Source organism: Pleuronectes platessa, chromosome 23 (assembly GCF_947347685.1).
Source record: "Pleuronectes platessa chromosome 23, fPlePla1.1, whole genome shotgun sequence".
In the NCBI taxonomy this organism is placed as follows: domain Eukaryota; kingdom Metazoa; phylum Chordata; class Actinopteri; order Pleuronectiformes; family Pleuronectidae; genus Pleuronectes; species Pleuronectes platessa.
The window spans coordinates 10205778-10225630 of NC_070648.1; the positions used below are offsets into that span (position 1 = coordinate 10205778).

Here is a 19853-nt window from a genome sequence, read left to right on the forward strand (position 1 = left end):
GTCTCTGCGATGAATCCTACCAGGGTTTAACTGTAGCATAAATATTTTAACCATCTAATTTCATGTAATATGTGTCCCAAGCTGTGCTGTTGTATGCACTTTAATGAAGGAAAACTAAGACATCTTAACGTTTTTTTATAAAAAAAAAAGTAGAGTACTAAATTGCACCAGTTAACCTTTTTGGCATATTAATAACCCACTCATTGTAAAGCAAATCTTAGAGAAATTAAGCAGTACACCTTCAGCAGAGCTTCCTATTTGCACAACAAACATTATACTCTCAGGTTACAAATTACATATATTAGATAGTGATAACTAATGATGTTCACAGATACATTTCAATATCTAAGTACTGTATATTCTCACGTTTATCAGTGTAGGATTTATTGCAGGGGACTCCAATAGTCTTAGCCCGGTTTATTATGGACTGTTAATTAAAACTTCCTTCAGTTAACTGTACCTTTGTGAATGTGGGTTTTATAGCAATGTCTTAGTTTCACTTCGCTGTTACTGATTTGTACTCACATCACATTCGTTGCAGTAGTAGGCCGGCTCATCTTTGACCCGACTCTGATAAGAAATCTTCTTTCCGCCAGCAACCAGTTGGTCCCGCAGGATCTGGATGTGCTTCATGGACTGCAGCAGGCAGTGTCTGACAAGAAGGTAAACACAGACACATATTTATATTAAGTTACCATCAACTATTAATGCTACAAATGTGCAATTGATTTTCCTGTGTGCTACGTCAATCAGTATGTGGTTTACTCCTGTCTTTCAAAGCAGGACTTATATATTTTATGTTCAGATTTTGTAATGCTCTCACTAATACATTCCCTGGTTTTGCTTAGATATCCTGCACTCCTGGAGCGCAGGATATGTTAATACGTGCACAGTGTATGTGTGTTTGTAACAAAATATGAGCATGACATCAGTAAGTCCTGCTCTTGAATAAATATAGGAAATGTCCTGACAGTACAGTGACACAAGATGACACTTCAGCATTCAGATAGGGGGGAGACGGATTCGAACCTCTGATTCTCTGGTATTAGTACAACCTGCGCCACAGTAAAATATACTTAGATTTTAAAGCTTCCTAGAACCCAATGAAATTGAACATATCCTTGATGAAAGTAGGATTATTTATAGGTCTGTAAACTCACTTGAGCATCTGGTAGGTGTCTGAATCTGTGATCTTGAGGGTGCGAGCCACGTTCCAGGACACATGAATCATGGGGACGATGGACTTCACCTTCTTTACTTCGTTCCACTCAAACCTCTCCAGGGCCAGCTGGTACTGGTAGGCTGCACACGAGAGAGACAGGGTTAGAGAAAAGGCCGTTTTCTAAAAGTGTTCTTACTGCCAGTAGATGGTGCACTCTTACCATGGAGAGGCCCAACGTTCCAGGCGATGTTGTTGCACCAGCCCACGGCCTGAACCCAGTGAACGGTTCCAGCATTAATCCAGACCAAGTCTCCAGGGCGCTGGATGAAGCGGTACACTGGGATGTTGGCTTTGTAGAGGTCCTCCAGCACTGGCCACCAGGACCCTGTCAGGTAGTCCACACCGTGCCTGTGCACACAACATGGTAAGTTGTCATCGTTTGTATAACATTGTGCTTGGCAAACTGAATGATGCTGTGTGGACTCACTTTTCACAGAAGTCGCTGATGGCCTGCCAGTAGTTCTCGTGGACAGAGAACCACTCGCAGTCTCCAGGGCCAATGTTGATGTTCACTGAGCAGAAGTTATTATTCTCCTGGTGACCTGTTGAATAAACACACAACGTCTTCAGTGTCAAACGTGTGGTTGTGTTGTGCGGAATTGTTAGTTCCGCACTCATTTTTATGGTTTACATTTTAATAGCCGTTTTAAATTTCAACTTCCAATTTGCCGTAGCAATAAAGAAAAAAGTATTGCTGGCGGTATCAATACATAACAGTGTCCCTTACCTGGGGTGCGGCTCCCTGGAACCTTCATGTAGAGCTGGACCGTGTTCATGCCGAGGATGGTGTGCCCCACGTGGCTCAGCATGTTTCCACTCGATGCTACACGCATAAACGCTGGCAGCTTCTGTAACTCCTGCAGCTGGGATTTCCACCTGAGCACAGAGGCACAACGGGCTGAATCTAACAGTCATCGGTAGTACTTAAGTGCTGAGACATGAGCACAATCGGGCAGTGCAACATGTGTTAGGACATGAGAACACTAGTGTTTGATGGGTTGCTCACCTCTTGGGATCTGACAGGTCAATGTTTGTGCCAAATTTAATGATCTTCCCCACTGGTTTCTGCTCAGCACTGAGGAGAAGAACATTACAACATTATTACAAATGACTTAACACTGCAATTGTTCCTGTTTAGGTTGTTTTGAAATGTGTCTTTACCTGCTACTTTCTTTAGAGATGTCCTTGATGGGAGTATCAGAACAGCTGGATGGCTTCTTCTCCTTCTCATCATCTTCCTCCTCCTCATCACTTCCCTTCTCCTCCTGAAGACACAAATCATGACAACACAAAACCATTACACAGATACAATAATATGCAGAGTAAATCAACTGGGTGTGTTATAGAAACATTATCAGAACTATTGGCAGGTGTAGGGTGAGATGTGTACCTGAAGACTCTCTTGGAAGCTGGAGGCCTGGTACTGGGCGTACTTGGCGATGGTGGTGTGGGAGCGGCTGCTCTCACAGGGCCACGTCTGACTCGTCCCAGTTGGGTCCCAGTTTTCATCAGCAGGCTGTTGCACCTGAGTCCTCACCTCCACCGCCTGCTCTGCATTGGCTTCCACCAGCGACTTAGTAGAAAACAGGCCCAGGTCTAAACACAAAGAAGAGGAATGTGAGGAAGTTGTTGAAAACTATGACTCGTGGCTAGAGTCACTATTTCTTTAAGAGATCAGTGGAGATTACAACGAGTTTCTCAACGAATTGAATGTGTAAACGTACTGAGTCGTAGCGATCCAGCCAGGCCTCTGATGACAGTAACTGGATTCTTAGGGTCTGTACAGAACTGCAGCAGCACAGGGGAGAAGGCGTCTCTCTTACTCTCCAACTACACAGGGGAAAAATCATGTTAGTGCACAAATAAAGTTGTTTTGAATTGAATGAACACAGATTTACCTCATTCCCCACAAGAGGGCGCAGTTACTTTAAATATAAAGCCAACAGTATGTTATGTTGCGCAGATAGAACACATTATTTGTACTTAATGATGAAAAAGCTCAGTGGATTCCAAATTATCCTCTGGAGATATCTCTCTATATTATCATAGATTTAGCTACTTGTTCTTTGCAAAAACATTAATTTCCCACATGTATCACATCCAAAGTCAGAGGCTGAAGTAAATTGATGTATGTGAGAAATGTAGAGCACATAGTGACATACATAGATACTGGGTGTAGGGGGGTTGAGTTTCTCTCTAGGAATGATTTCCTCTGAGTTAACGACGGGCTTCACGGAGAAGGCTGGGAGCAGGAAAGATTCTCGGAACTTCCCTGTGACTCTGGCGCCCCTAGAACAGGAGTAAAGAGAACATATTAAACATGAAGTTGCAAAACACAGGTTTGGGTCACTACTTATGTCCCCGTGAGCTATGTGGTGTTTTATTTTCCAACCTCATTGATCCCCGAGATATTCAAAAAGCCTGACGAAAGGTGACATCAAATCTATTTTTAGAAAATACTTTTTCCATATTGCACTTACTTGCAAGACCTGATGATTTCACTGGCTGTGTTCTTGATGCTGATTTCTTCCAGAGGAATTCTCTTCTCCTCCACCTCGGAGGCGATGAATGTCTCCCTGTCGCCGCTCTCCACTTTTATCAGGCGGATCTTAAGCTCCTTGGGCGGCCCGTCTGACAGCGCCTTCAGTTTCAAGAAGTCTGTGGAACCTAATGAAGAGCCTGATTCGGAGCCTCTCCTGAGCTCAGAGGATCTTTCTCCAGAACTGCGTGAGGTCCACTCTGCCTCTCCTTCGCTGTTGGAGCTGGCACCTGATGCTTCCTTGCGCTTTTCAAAGTGACTGCGGTTCTTCTCGGAGCCCTCTTTACTCTGGAGGTTGAGGTCCCCGAGAATTCTGCGATCCTTCTTCTCCTTATGGCTCTTACTGTCCTTGTGCCGTCTGTGGCTGGAGCCAGAATGGGTGGAAGATGACGACGATGATGAAAGCGCTGTGTCATCTCTCCTATCTCTATGCTTCTTCTTTTCTTTTCTTTCTTCGTGCTTTCTGCTGCTACTGTGGCTGTGACCATGCTTCCTCTTCTTGTCTTTCTCCCTCTCTTTATCCCTGTTTCTGTCTTTATCTCTGCGTTCTTTTACTTTGTCAGGTTTGTGGCTCTCCTCCACTCTGCCATGACTTTCAGATTTCTCCAGGAGGTTCTTCTTAGGAAGTGACTGTTGACTAAGAATGACCTCGCAGCTCTTGCCCAATTCTGCCAGAGAAGACTCAGAGATGGTTGTCAGCTCTTGCTCCTCCTTGACCACTTTAATAGGCTTGATGGTGGGAACACTCTCCTTTTTGATAGAGTGTTCTGGAGAGATAGTTGTTTCTCTACTATCTCTCCAGATGTCAGCTTCCTCCATTTTCATTTTCTTGTCTTCTAGCAGAAGAGGGGGAGAGGCCGTTAGAGCAGGGACAGCTGGGCTGAAAGGTGGATTGGTTGAATCGGACGTGGGGGAGCTACTCTGCTGCTGACGGCAGATATCGGGACCTAGAGACAGCGATGAGGAGTATTTGACCCCAACCAGAGCAGATGGAGGGGGTCTCCCAAAAGGCCCACCTCGGTACACGTACTTCTGGCTCTCTAGGACTGTTGCTAGGGACTTGCTGTTGACACCTGTCTGGTGGAGGTGGGGTCTTTGGGGTGGTGGTGAACAAGATGGAGTTTCAGAATCCTCTTCATCGTCGTCCTCATCAGCCTCACTTTTTGTCTGCTCAGGGAGGCCATAGAGTTTAGCCAGGTCACTGTGGCGGTAATTGGTGTTTCCTACTCCCGTCCCCATGTGCATTGGCTGTTTGGGGACATTTAGAGACGGTTTTAGATATTCCTCGTCCTCCTCATTGAGAGAAGACGTCCGACTGCAGGGGGATGCCAGGGAGCCTTGGCGGCTGAGCACAGGAGGACTAGCATGGGGGTTTGATCCAAAGTCTTCCTGGCTGAGCTGATGCTTCGTCGCTGGCACAAGGTCTGGGGCGCACAGGTAGTTCTTGATAGGAAGGACACCGGGGGAAAAGTTGTCTAGGAGACCCGAGGAGCCGTTGTTATACATCTCCTCTTCCTTTTTGATAGACTCGTCCAGCATGGCCATTATGTTTGCCAGACCATCAGGGAGCAGTGTTGACTCCGATGGCTCTTCCTCAAACTGAGCGCTATCTGAGTCGCTGCTGGTGGCGTGGTCCAAGCCATTTCCTGTCACCCGCTTGAGAATTCCTCCTGTGGAGCTGGAGGATAACGGTGGTGGTGGTGGTGGGTTTTCTCTGGGGAAGGCTTGATACAGTTTGGGGGGCTCTCTAAGTGCCAAGCTGGGTAGAGAGTGATGGCCGTCTCTCTCCCTGGATGTGTCTTTGGATTGGTTGGGTGCGGCTTGCATTGCCGGGGGCTTGTTGATGTACGCCGGCTGGTTCATCCCTGAGGTATTGTGTGTAGATGAGGGACTGAATGTCATTCCGCCATTGTTGCTCCACATCTCCCTTTGCCTCTGCTTTTCTCGAGCGTACTCAGTCTGAGGTGTAAGCGGAGGCGGCCGCAGCCTCTCTAAAAGAGACGTGGTGGTTGCTGTCTGGCCTGGTGGACAGGGGAGTATGCCGCCGCGGCTCAGCCAGGGGTAGCTGGGTGAGGCCTGGGAGCAGGGGGGTGGAGGACCTGAAGGAGAGGCAGCAACAGATGAGAGACGAGGGGGTGGGGGTGTTGGGGAAGAGGTGCTGGAGAGCAGTCTCTCCAGGTTTTCAATAGCAGTCTGCTCTTTGCCCTTTGCACTGCACAGTTCCTCCTCCCTCTTCCACTCCATCCTCCTTTTCTCCTCTTTTTCTCTCTCCAGTTCTAATTGTCTTTTGTTTTCTTCCTCCTGCCTCTCTAGATCTCTCTTTTTTCTCTCCTCCTCCTGCCTCTCCACTTCTCGCCGCTCCCTCCTCTTCCTTTCCCGCTCCTTCTTCTCCCACTCTCGATTTTTCCTCTCCTCCTCCCGTCTCTCATATTCTTTCTTTTTCCTCTCCTCCTCCTGCCGTTCCATTTCTCTTCTCTTCCTCTCCTCTTCTTGCCTCCTCCTTCGCTCTTGCTCCTGCCTCTCCCATTCTCTCCTCCCCCTCTCCTCTTCCTGTCTCTCCAGTTCTCTCTTTTTCCTTTCCTCCTCCTTCTTTTCAAGCTCTTTCCTCTTCCTCTCCTCATCCTGCTTTTGCCTCATCTCCCATTCTTTCTTGTGCCTCTCCTCTTCTCTTGCTCTTCTCTCTTGCTGCTCTCGGTCTCTCTTCCTCCTTTCCTCAGCTTGCATGTGTCCCTCCAGCTCAGCATCGAGCTTGTCTAAAGCCTCCTCAATGGATTGGGGGATAGCGGTTGGAGCTGGTGGATGAAGGTGGGACTGAGCGTACGCCTGTGTGGAGGCAGAGTCTGGCTGATGACCCAGTCTGGAGGTGAGGATCTGATTAGGAGGCTGAGAGGCAGAGTTGACAGTGGAGAAAGGAGCTGGGCAGTAAGTAGCAGGAGTGCGAGGAAGTGGATTTGAAACCCTGCTTGTTATAACACTGTCCCCTGCCCTCTGGTGCCCTGAGGAGAACAAAGATGAGGAGGAAAACGCAGGAGGTTGCTCCAGTTCAGCCTGAGGATAATATGACGCCTTACCCTTAGCGGGCAGAGACTTGGTGGGTCCCTGCTGTTGTGGTCTGGGCGGCCCTTGTTGGTGAGGCTGGCTGGCAGTGGGAGCTTGTCCTCTCTGACCACCTAGATGCAGCAGAGCATTCAGCTGAGAGGTGGAGCTAATGACGGCACTGGTGGAGGTTTGGAGTACTGGCTCTCGTCCTCTTTGCCAGCTGCTATTAGTGCGGCCATTGTTCACAGAGCAGCCAGCAGGGGGCAATGTGGTTGCCGTGGCTTCACCTGCGCTGCGGATGTTGCTGTAGCCACTGATGGAGCTGGGGGCTTGGGATAGAGGAACATTAGGGGTAATGACAGGTGTACGGGTGGAGTTGGTTGGGGGCAGAGGAGGATTGATGTGATGGTGATGGTGATGCTGGGGGGGGACCCGTCTATCCATGGCCTGATTGTGGCTCTGCTGGTGATGAGGTAGCAGTCCTGGAGGCCTGTAGATGCTTGATTCCTAAAGAAACACATAAGGAGCAATCTAAATCAGTAAATATAACAAAGAGCTCTAACAACTGTGCCTGGGTTCAAATTTAAGCCTGATTATTTCAGAAAAAACTGTGTACAACTGAGCTACTGCATGAATGACTTGTGCTCACCAGGGAGTGACTGCTGGGCCTGCCCTGGTATCTCCAGGCCTCGTGGGGCCCAGTTTGCGGTTGCTGAGATACTGAGGTGCTGCTGGCAAGTGGAGACGGGTGGGGGGGACCCTGGTGCCCCAGCCCTGGATGAGGCTGGAAGTGGCTGTAAGGCATACTGCTGCTGCTGGTTGCAGGAGGGTTTGCTGGTGATTGGGCGTGTAGGTGTTGATCTCTGTCCCCCCTGGTTGGGGTAGATGCTGTGTAAGAGGTAGCTTGGCAGCCACCTTGGCCCCCGATGAGGGGGCCTCTCTGGTTGTGAGGACCATGAGGCTCCATCGCCTGGCAGGTTGGTGCCAACCCGAGTTTGGAGCCGGGAGTGGGGTAGGAAGAGTGAGGCGACTGATGGTTCACAGCCTGAGGTTGGAATGTGTCCTTCTGGAGCTGGGGAGCACATCCCTGGTTGTAGCTTCCTGGAGAGGAGTTGGATGGAGGGGAGAGGGTTGAAGCGGTGGAAGAGGCAGGAGAGGACTTTTGGGTATAGCTGCCCATTCTTTGTTTGTTGGTTTCCTGTTGAATCAGACCAAAAGAAAGCAACAAGGGGATTATTAGTGACAGAAAGAAGGATCTGTTCAATGCTGCACTTAACTAAACAGGGAAAAGGAAATCAATTAGTGTTATATGCCACACAGTGAACAATACTTTCTGAGTATCAGACAGCTAATAGATTCAATACTTCTTTATGGCAGCACTCAATCCAATTAAGGTTTGCCTATTGATTGTGGTCATCATTAAAATATTAACCCTTGGCTCCAACAAGCGTTTAGTCAATGAGATATTTTGTTACTGTTCGGACCTGGAACTCTTGTGATGATGGGTTCTTGCGGTCAGAGGGTCGGGGCTGCCAGGGAGTGTTGTTGTCCTTGTGCAGGGGGTTCCAGAAGGCAGGTTTTTGAGGAAGGTGGTGGATTGATGACTGCTGCTGAGACAGCGAAGACTGGCCAGGGCCAGGGAAACGCTGAAGCCCAGGATGGGATACCTGCAGAGGGAGTGGAACAATAATTAACCTTTCTAATGAGAATGACAGAGACCTTTAAAATTTGACCATGTGTTGTATCTTTTTTGGTATTACGAGAAAAAATTGTATTCAATACCTGATCTGAACTCTTTTTCCTCTTGCTGGGGCTGGGACAGTCCTCTGCAGAGGGAGGGTGGGATGATGGGTGCAGGGATGGCGGAGGAGTGTGCTGGATAACAGAGTGCTCTCCCAACGGAGGGCCCGGTCTCTTCAGTTGTCCCCCAAGCATCTTCCCTGGGTAGCCCCTCTGCTGTGAATAGAAAGGGGTAAAATCGGTTTTATAGCAGCTGAATCCAAAGCTCAGTGATAATGTCTGTGACTGGAATTTGACTTCAACCTGTCTGGCTGCAGCAGAAATGACAGCCAGTCTATAGATGTTCGATGTGTATACAGATGATGAAACATGATCATAGCCAATTAAAGGGTTCTTACCTGGTGCACCTGAGCCCACATCTCATCTCCCAGCAATGGTGGCCCCCGGGGAACCTGCTGCTCCTGAGGACCCCCAAACTAAAGCACAGAAAACAGCAAAAGTGTGAACATTGTCAGCGTTTTGTCTGAAAAACTGTTTTTCCCTGATACATAAGTCTGTTCCTCACCTTCAGCAGTTGGTTGGGTCTGGTGTGCGGAAGATGCGAGTTTGGGTGAGGACCACCACTGCCAGCATAGCCTCCGTTATGGAGGCGGAGCGAGTGCTCATTGGGCAGGGACAACACAGGATGTCCTTGAGGAGGGAGGTGGGAGTCATACAGCTGGCCTAGTTGCTCCCAAGCTCTGTGAGGAGGGGGAGGATGAAGATGAGGAGGTCGCTGCTGCTCCCTCTGCAGGCCAGGTAACATGGGCTGTGAGAGCTCATGCTTCTCGCCTCCTCTCATGGGCCTGGAGAGCCAAAAAGAGACAGAATGACATATAAATGAATGAACAACCTGAATCATCATGTGATTTTTCTGTAAATTTTTCTTTTTACGCTTTGCTTTATAGATTAAGGTCTGCAACTGAAGATTTTGTGCATGACTTACCCATTACTGAAGTATTTACTGGGGTGGTTCAGTCCGCCCATGGGACCAGGAGGTAGATGGGGAAGGAGCTGGTGGTTCATTCCAGGCAAACATCTGATGACAAACAGAAACAGCCGACAGGTCAGTCAGGTAACATTCCTTTGCAGTTTCTAATCCTTAAACTTCAGTTCCTGTGTAAAATCATGAAGATTCAAGTGAACAAAGGGGTTTGTGTTAGTTTATATGTTGGTGTTGTTATGGCTACAGACCTGGCAGGTGGCTGCCAGGCGCGGCCGCCCACGGGAGCCCATGGTCCCCGGTTGAGTCCGTCCAGAGGGAAGGAATCCCGTGTGCCTCGCCCGCCAAACTGCTCTACTGCGTGATGCATCCAGCCTGTGGATATTAGTAAAACAGTCATATGTATTAATACACAAACACTTGCGCCATATAGGATAACTTAAGATATAACAGGTCATAAAATATCTTAGTAAAAGATCTAATCTCTCAACGTTTTGCTTTTTATGAAGGTCCATCATGTACATAAAGTACATGAATAGACATCATTTAGCAGGAATGTTGGCTTTATCACCAGTGAGCCCATTCAAATTACAGGCTGTTGCCAGGGATTTAAACAAATATAGAGGGGTAATTACTTCTAGACATCCATGCATGAATGCTTCATAGTCAGAAGTCATATCAGAGCACTGCTACTTACCAGACTAGCTATGTCTGTGAAGCCCTCCACTGCAGCACAGAGAGGGCCTCACTCCAACACTGAGAAGATCTGGACTGTTCCACTCTTCTGTTCTCAGCACCAACAATCCAAAAGCCTACTGGCTGCAGACACAAAGAAGAACAGGAGAGCCAGTGTGAGCACAGGTGAGACACAGACACACTGGGAGGTTGACAACAGCAGTGGGCTCTTTATTATGCGGGCTAGCAGTATATGTGTGTGAGTTGAAGAGCTGGCCAGCAGAGAGGGGAGGGGGTAGGTAGAATATAGGACAGGGGAGAGGCAGGTAAAAGCCTGGACTCTGACTGCAGAGGCAAACTCTCTTCTTCTGCTTCTGTTATAGTTTAGACATTTTCACAGGAAAAAAATTATTCAGAGGAATACACAAAATATCATGACTTCTTTGTCTTAAATTGGCTGCAATGCATCAATCAGCCTGTAGGAGGCGCCATTAAGTTGGTGAATAATAGGATTATTACTGCGGCCCAGATGGCTCAGTGGGGAGCTCACCTATGAGGACAGACCTGGGGTTACTGTAATCCTCACTATGGGCCTCCTGATAACAAGAGACAGAGGGAAAGACGGAGAATGAGAGGCCTTGGTCACGTTCCAAGTGTGTGTGTGTTTGTGCACAAGAGTGAGGGGTGCTGGAAGCAATGCCAAGTGTGCAAGCTGCAGGGTCTTGTCAGGCTTGTGCTGGTTTAGTGCATGTGAGAGAGAATAGTCTGCTCCCCTTTAAGTGGATGATTATGTGTGTGTGTGTGTGTGTGTGTGTGTGTGTGTGTGTGTATGCCCAGTGGATACACTAAGGTTTAATCTCATTACGGCAGGCGTGATGGAGAGGGAGAGGGGGGCAGTAGCGACAGACGGTCTGAACAGGATGGAAGGATAGATTAAGGAGAAAAGATAGAGACAGAGAAGAGGGAAGAGATGGAGGGAGGTGGAGTGGAGAGTCGGAACGGTGCCATAAAAACGCCCACACACCTTCCCACACACGCACATATACACACACAAAATGAGACTACACAAAGGAAATTGGTTGAGGGGAAGACATAAAAGAAGGTGAGCGATAAACTCGCCTCCCTCCCTGAAACACTGACTGACACACACACACATAAAGACAAAAGGTGTCAAGATACAAAGAAGCCCAAGCTTCAAAGAACGCTTGATTCAAGAGGGACAACAAGAGACACCTGACAAAGACCTGAGAGGATGAGTTTACACCTGCATGTTCACCACTGCTGTTAAAAACGAGGGTGACAAACCAACTTCTGTCGTGCTGAAGATGCACAAATTTTAAATGAGAAAATATAACCTTGTATACATCTGACATAAACTCAAGTGTCCAAAAAACAATGAATAATCCCATCCCATTATCCCAAAGCGGGTTAAAGATGATCTGACTATTAAACATCTTGAGACAGACACACGCACACACACACACACTAAGACTCTCCGAACTCTCTTTCGCTCACTCATGCCGACACAGACACACACACACACACACGCATAGTGACATTGGACACACGTGGACTCAGACTGGCTTAAAATAACATGTCTTCATGAACAGATATGTCTCTTGCACTCAGAGACATCGGATCACAAAAACCACATGTTAATACCAGATGTGCATGGTCCAACGTCTATCTATGATTTGAGAGTCTACCGTAAAAATAACAAATAACAGCCCCAATTGTACAGGAAGTGTGATGAAAACACTTTCAAGCAAGTGAGGAGCAATGTGTAATGCATTATGGGAGAGTGCACACACAGGTTATGATTCATTTCTCTTGCTCAGCACAGCACTCTTCCACTGGTTTTCCTAAATTAGCTCTGGTCATACGCAGTCCCTCCACCCACCAGTTCCTCTCCTTGTCTTCCTCCCACCAACTCTATTTAAAGCCCAGTTGGGGATATTTTAATCGCTGCACACGACTGTAAGGAGTGGTGCTGTACAGTGACACACACACACACCACCTCTCTATCTATCCCCTCCTGCCTCACAGGGATCATCATCCACCAGACACTGCTGCTATGTGAAGATAGTTTGGCGTTAACTGTCAGGACTGCACTCGACGTGCTCTATGATACGGACACGCTCTCATGCTGAACATACCTTTTAGAGTAGCACCAAGGTATTGATTCACAGTTGTGTTAAGTCTCGGATCGGGCTGCCAATCATCTCTCTGGGGTCTCCTGAACCCTGAAGACACAGAAGACAAAAACATTCATGTCAAGATGTCACAAAAAAAATATGAAGCAGCAAACGACACTATATGATCCAAACTGTCAAACAGCCTAACATCTCTGAGGGTGGTCTTTGATTTCAGTATAAACCAAACTCTTCTTTGTCCTACGTCTTCTCTTCTCTGGTTTTCTAGACAGTGAGTCGTCACTACCCTCACCCCTCCTGCTTTCCTGACTTCTGGGGTAACGCCTGGCCTCAGAGCAGCGTGGAAAACCTGAGGGTGGCCCAGAGGCGCAGGGGTTAGTCAGCAGGGAGGCCGATACAATGGGAGTGAGGGGGGGGTCCTGTTCCACGCTCGCTCACCCTCTCTCTCTTCTCAGAGACACAAGGGTGAGTCTGACTGCGCAGCTCAACAGGCAAGTGGAGACACAAACAAGGCTGGTTTGCTCAAACAGGAAGAGCTGAGCTAAGTCAACTATCACATCAACGTGTAGCGCTGCCGAAACATAGTAAAATAATAAAACACATGGCATGATGGGAAAAGAGAGGGGCCCGAGCGAGACAGAAGGGGAGGTTTAAATTAGAAGAAGATATAGAGGGAAAGCAAAGAGAGCTGGTTGTGACTGAGAGTGCAAACAGGGACACGCTGCCGAGGCTGTAATTACCACTTTTATAGAGGGTGTGTGTTTATGTCTGTTGTAACCAAATGGTCGTCTACTCCAGCTGCTAGCCCGGCTATCATGTTGCTCACAGCTACTCCACCAGCACACTGGGAGAAACTCCTCTGAAACCAGATAGTGTACACAGATGCCAGGCAGTGTTATGTAGCAGCTCCGGTTCTATCAGATGATACCAAAGCCATGAAACTTGGTTATCACAGCGATGAGTTAGGATTCAGTGTCTGAGAGGAGACGCATATCATTTTTTGGGGGATCCCCCGCTGACTCAGCGCCCTGAAAGAGGGCTTACCCCGCACCGCTGCCCTAAACTCCGCCCTCATGGGACACCACGCACAGTCGGGTGACCGGGGGCGTGTTCCTGCACCGTCACAGATGTGTGAACTGCGGGAATTTCTCAGACTTTGTCATCATTTCTGCTTCCTAAGCAGCGTACCACGTTGGTTGATTGTGTGTATGTATCAGCAAACAGGATGTGATGAGCTACACGGGGGTTTCATCGCAGGGGGAGGAATTAAACCACAATTTCAAGAGAAATGATGAGGTAAATTTTACAGAGATGAGGGGGATCACACTAATGACCCCTTTCACACAAATATTCACATTATTATCTCCTGCGCCATCAATCCTGAACACCCTCTCTTTATCCTCAAACTAACTACAGGCTGAAGTCTTACCCTATAACACTGAGGTTAAGTTAAAGTAATTAGAGTATATTTACTTCAATTGTGTTAAACCACTCTTCTACTCTGTGTAAATAGGTGACATATTTATCAGTTATTTTCCAAACAGACAACGTAAAAAACCACATGGTACATCTCGTTCACGTGAATTCCCCCATCACACATCAAAGAGTCTGGTTCCTGTCAATGCCCTCGTTGTCGGCGTTACGCAAGTTGCTCATTGTCCTGGCAACGCCGGCTATCAGCTGGGAGGCGGGGCCAAGCAGGAAGCTTTGGCAAGCAGACAAAGCTGTGCCAACTGTTGTCAACCACACCAACCATGAGGCTAGACCAAAAATAATAAAGGAGCCCTTTTGAATCCTCGATGGCGTTTTACCAAGAAACACAAACTAAATAAATCCACCGTAATCCCACGTGACAGACAAACCAAAGTCACAAGCTTCTGGCTACAAACAGGGAAACTTGCATAGTCACTAACATGAGCAAATCATTGAAGTTAAGATGTTCAAATGACGTCTGTCTCTGTGAAGTCGTCTTAATCTATTCACCCTCAGCCTTCTCCTCCCAGCCACTGGCCTTTACTGGTCCCCAGCCAGACCACCACAGTGAGGCCATGAGTGGGAAATAGACTGGTGGAAGGGGGGGCAGTGAGGAAATACACTCCAAAAGTATCCATCTGTTAGTGTAAAAAAGTTTCCTTTGTTCTGCATCGTGAGACCAAAAACTCATTTGTTTTAAGAAAATGTAAGATTCAACATCCAATGAATGCTTTGTTGGGCCTTTGATTTGACTTTCTGAAGCACAGTGATGTTCACCAATATTACCAATGGGAAAGAGCAATAAATAAGCTGCTAAGAAGACCTCTCAAATTGACCATATTGAGACCATATGAGAAAGAGGATAATAGCCACTGGAAATGCAGAGTTTAAGGGGGTAGTGGCCGACAGAGGGAGTGCATGACTGTCCTGACTAGTCACTGCAGTGCCTGGCTGATAAGAAATGACCAGATAAGGCTGAGAGAAGTGGAAGAAAAGAGAAAACAGAGAGCTGCTGGCCGAGTATAACGGAAAAGGCCAAGCATTTCTCTCTCCCATTCTGTCTTGCTCTGTCCTCCCTCGCCCTCTCTAGTCCATTACATAATCAGTGCCAGATAGAGATCCAGTTCGGGAGGAAACACCATGCATTTCTCACTCACACACACACTCTGAGAAACAGCCAGCCCCTGCCTTCGTCCGCCTCCAACTCGTTGCCAGGCTCCCAGTGTGTGTCTGTGTACGCATGGGTTTGTTTGTTTGTGTGCGAGCGTCAGTGCATGCCGTTCCAAAATGGTGATGCAGGCTAACTTCATCCCATTCCGAGCCTTACGCACATCCTCGCACACGCACACCATATCAGAAGACTGTTGCAGTAGTCACCACACACAGGGCAGTGTAGGTCAGCCAAGGACACAGCAAGCAGACTTTGTTCCGGCTAATAAATACCGAAGCTTCTGACCCCTGTGAAGGACCATTATCTCATTCTAGCATCCACCTCAACAATCCAACCCTGCATCCAGGGGACAGAGCGCTGTGCTAACCCCTTCACCCAGTTACACCCAGACCTTCCCTGCTCAGCAGCAACATGTCAGTTAGCCATAACAGGCCAGATAAAAGCTCCTATTTGTCTTACGGTGTCTCCCCTTGGCTTGTATGTGACCCCCTCTCACATCTGCTCTAAATTCAGGCCATGAAAGAGAGAAGTCCAGGGGGGAGGAGAATTCACATTTAAACTCCTCTGGGTTGACATTGCTTTTTATTTCAGCAGTCAGTGGGAAGTTTCAGGTTAACAGCGAACACAGTTTGGCTGTTGGTGATCAGCCGGCCTATATGCTGCTTGGTTTGTCTCTTTTTCCACCCAGGTTTTTACTCTTAAGAAACACGTTGGCTGCAAAGCCTCTACCAAGATGAAAACGTTGATTTCCAGGCCCTCTGTGAGAAAGAGTTAGCCTACATATCATCTGCCTGTGGAAAAAGAGACCAAACACGGAACGGCAGGGGGTGGGGGGGGTGATATAAAAAAAACAAGACAACATGAGGCCCCCTTTGTCTGCTGCACTCAGCACCCTGACATCTGGGCTGTGACTGACAACATGCCACTGGGTTAGTGTGGTGCATCTCTTTTTCTATCGAACACATAAACACACAGATCAGACACACGTGTGACGTTTAAGAGAAGGGGAACAGAGCTCAGGAAGTAGTCGTCACAGGAAGTAGGCCTCCCTGAGGGGTCGGGTGTGTGTCTGTGTAAGAAAGAGAGAAGGCCCTGGGAACGGCTTTTAAGGCTGTGGCTTCCTGTTGAATAAATAAGAACTGTCTATGTGTTCCTAATTTGTCTATAACAGCCTTTCTGACTGTTAAAAAGGATCAAAGTGTGACTAAAACAAGTCTGTGCAGACGTGAGACAAAAAGAGTCAATTCAGATATCTAACCTGTTTCACTTATGGCTCCGGAAATACACCTCAGACAGAGAGTCATCTTGTGAGAGTCATGAGTTGCACACACGTGCCTTTCACAAGTCTCGTCAACAGAGAGGAGACTGCCTCTGACTATATGGCTGTTAAGGGAAAAGCCTTGTTTCCTCTGTTTTTAGCTTCTGGTAAAACTGAGTGACAAACATATGATGGCAGAATGAGTGTGTGAATGTGTTTCCACACAAACATAAGTCTGGATTCCTCATCAGCCCCTACAACACTTTAGGGCTCTTACACGTCTGAATCCAGGAGGGTGTGTGAATGTGTGTGTGTGAGAGAATCAAAAAAAGAAAATGACTCAACACCTGGTTTGTGACTCTTAAAGGAAAACAGCAAATATCTCCCAACATACTGGAAACCTAAGAGAACGTGGGCGTATCTATGAGAACTGACAATGCCTCGATCACTGTCACTCTCGATTTCCACCCTTGAGCAGGCTCAAAATCCCCAGAACGTTTCTTCTCCAGTGGAATGATTTCAATAACTAATCTAAAAAAAGCTCAAGACAAAACCGATTATCACTACGTCTCTCTACATTGTAAAAGCTGCCTCAGAATCAGAGGGGCAGAATCCCCCTTCATACTGCTATGTCTCTCCAAATGTTTCTATTCCACAGCCAGGGCTAACACACACACACACACACACACACGCACACACACATACACACCTATAGCTCAGAAATGCACTTAACCAGATGACAGACTCTGCTCCCTTGGTAACTGTTGCCATGGGAACCAGTAGCGTCTTCACTAACCGTTATTTAGCTCGACCAGAGGGGCAGACAGAGAGGAATTCATAACAAGGTTTATGAGGATGATAAACATGTTTACAGAGACACCGGGCAGGCTGACCTCACACACCATCCTCTCCCTCTTATCCACAGCCTGTGTGTGTGTGTGTGTGTGTGTGTGTGGATCAATGACAAAAATACAACATGGACGTATGCGGGTGTGTGTCCTGTTTGGCTCATAGCTAATGACAGCATGCGTGCAGATGGCAGACACCTTGTTTCTCTCCCAGTGGGTGTAATTAGGAACTGATAATTTTGACTTTATCAGAACAATTGTGACACAGACTCAGCAGTTTGTTTCCTTTAGTCCTGACAACATCCAAGGTCCGTTTACAGATTCCACAAATACCGATGCTGTTTATATTAAAAGGCTTTTTTTCCTGTCCTCCGAGAAAAAGTGAAACGATGCGGCCGAGTTAGGTTTCTTCTACCAGTGTGATCGAGATAGGTAAAAGTAGTCAAAGGAGGTGATGGGGGAGGTAAAGGAAGAAAATGATTTCCAGGGTGTGAGAGCGTGTTGTAGGTTCATACACCTCACTTCCAGCGTGGTATCATCTTCATCATCGTCATCATCGGTGGCAGAAAACCAGAGACGAGAGGGGAACTGGGCGGAGAAAAAGTTTCCTTTCACTTGTTCCAAACCGAAAGTAAACTCCCCACTGTTCACTCAGGGTAGATAAAGTCTTGAAAGTATATTCTTCTTTTCTCTTATATCAATCTCGATTCTCTTTACATTCGCTGCTGCCTCGTCTCACGACAGCGTCTGAATCATTGTCTGGTTCTCCAAAAGCTCAGAGTAAATTCATCCCTTTAACTGCTGGGTTACATTATAACAGTCTGTTTCCCCTTATTGTTCCCAGTCCAAAACACAGCGTGAACAGAACCTAGAGAGAGACCACAGCTGCACATATGACCAGTATTTATAGTTATGGGTGTCTAAGCCTGGTGGTTGGCTGGCAGTGTAACAGAGTCTGGCTGAACTACAAACTAAAGAGAAAGAAGTAATAAATGATTTCTCCCATACATGTAATGAAAACGACTTTCCCTTATCCATATGCATTGTTATTTTCTTAATAACTGCTTTTATATTTTGATATAGTTTGACCTCAGTCTAATAATGAATTGAAATCACATGTACCAAAATGCAGTTTTTCGGCCCCGGGGCCCACACCAGGCCGTCTCACACTGCACGGTGGAATTCCACACTTGGTTGACTGAGTTTTTGCCTCTCTTCTCCCGACTAAACTTATCCTGTCTGGGACAAACTTAATGCCCACTAGCGCTCGCTCAGGTATTTAACTCCATTACTGAGGGCACATGGTCACTAAATGACTCCACTTACTGTCTATCCAATGAATGGAGGTTAATTGGAATTGCCATGATATTGGTTCTTTAAATGTTCAGAATCTGTGCTCACATGAGGTGATGGGAAGTTCCTCAGATGGTCTCCAGCCTTAGTGCCAGCCGACACGTAGCAGGACTCCTGCTCTACCGCCTGGCGTGCTGAGGTGTGTGGGGAGTGTCGGAGAAAACTGTCAAAGGGGCAGATGTTGTCCTGCAAGCTACTTCTCTCTCTCTCTCTCTCTCTCTCTCTCTCTCTCTTTTAGAGTTTCTTACTGGAGAACAAACGACACCCTTTACTGGAAAAACACTGCAACAGTGTGGTGTCAGACAAACGTTTCGTCATGACATCCAATCACTTCCCCCCACTTGCTTCCCTTTAAAACTCATTTGTTTTTATTTCCTCTGACAGAAATCAAAAGTTGGCTTGGGGCATGAAGAACCCCCCCCCAAAATAGCCTGATTGACCATCACGGACAACACACACACACTGCTTCATCACCCTTAACTTTTTGATGAGTAAGCACTTTGAGCCAACCTACTGACCCATTTCCCATGCACATAAAGGAACAAATCTTAATTGGATCAAAGTGCTCCTTAATTTGCTGAGGACACCCCCATCCCAGCTACATATGGTAAATGGGGGGTTGGATTAGTGAGACACACGCACACACCGTCTGCTTACTCAAGTTGTGTGACTCATTCACTATTGTTGAGTTCACACTCTTATTTTCTGCCGTCATCTCCTTCTCTCTCTCCAGGCGTGCGTGTGTGTATCACTTTAATGTTCCTCCATTTTCGTCATCACATAGTAAAATGGGCGGCGATTGTTCATTCACTTACACAGACACACACTCCTATTGAGATCACGGGACAAACGGGGGCGGGGGGAGAGCTGAGGCAGCACAGAGCCGGCCAAGAGTGTGTATGTGTGTGTGTGTGTGTGTGTGTGTGTGGAAGCCCTAACTTTTATACAACCTCCGACATCAAACGACGGAGGCAGAACGCGTCAATCGATGTGAGTGATCGGAAGAAGCTTCAAAGGGTTTCTCTTTTGTTTTCTTCGCGATCTCATGCCAGCACACTTTGCTCTTCCTGGCCCTTTATTACGGGCAATAAAGCGACTAATAAGCCCCCCCCACAAATTATCATCAACGTGTCCGGAGACCAACAATATCAACATCGGTAAATTATAATCACCACACACGTCCCATCGGCGCACTTTCACGCGTGTTTAACCCCTATTGTTCTTGTATGATTTACTCTGTTTGTATCCAGAGCGCACGCAGAAACAAAGATGTGCTCATCAGCTGTGTGAGGAGCGCAATGATGCAACCTCCGCTGGCTCCTGTGGGGTTTATCTACCAGATATAGATTATGAATCCGGGTAAAAGAGCAAACATGTGCTAGAGTCAAAAAGTCAAACTC

General features: G+C 47.2%; 1 protein-coding gene across 5 annotated transcripts in view; it reads right to left on the minus strand.

The window, feature by feature from the left end:
* Positions 1–19853, minus strand: part of kdm6ba (lysine (K)-specific demethylase 6B, a) — an 86190-nt gene that overhangs the window by 2069 nt on the left and 64268 nt on the right. For 4 of the 5 annotated variants that reach the window (XM_053415738.1, XM_053415740.1, XM_053415741.1 and 1 more), the window contains 20 exons: positions 12354–12440; positions 10220–10341; positions 9774–9897; positions 9526–9618; positions 9106–9385; positions 8939–9016; positions 8583–8756; positions 8285–8467; positions 7450–7998; positions 3703–7307; positions 3385–3511; positions 2947–3052; positions 2613–2818; positions 2384–2487; positions 2229–2297; positions 1950–2098; positions 1650–1764; positions 1383–1570; positions 1161–1302; positions 526–652 (listed from right to left, as the gene is read on the minus strand). In XM_053415738.1, the coding sequence (XP_053271713.1) occupies positions 526–652; positions 1161–1302; positions 1383–1570; positions 1650–1764; positions 1950–2098; positions 2229–2297; positions 2384–2487; positions 2613–2818; positions 2947–3052; positions 3385–3511; positions 3703–7307; positions 7450–7998; positions 8285–8467; positions 8583–8756; positions 8939–9016; positions 9106–9385; positions 9526–9618; positions 9774–9892 (6414 nt within the window). In that variant the 5' untranslated portion in view covers positions 9893–9897; positions 10220–10341; positions 12354–12440. Of the gene's footprint in view, positions 1–525; positions 653–1160; positions 1303–1382; positions 1571–1649; positions 1765–1949; positions 2099–2228; positions 2298–2383; positions 2488–2612; positions 2819–2946; positions 3053–3384; positions 3512–3702; positions 7308–7449; positions 7999–8284; positions 8468–8582; positions 8757–8938; positions 9017–9105; positions 9386–9525; positions 9619–9773; positions 9898–10219; positions 10342–12353; positions 12441–18501; positions 18658–19853 lie in introns of those variants that run through there. The other variant, XM_053415743.1, reaches the window with a different exon arrangement.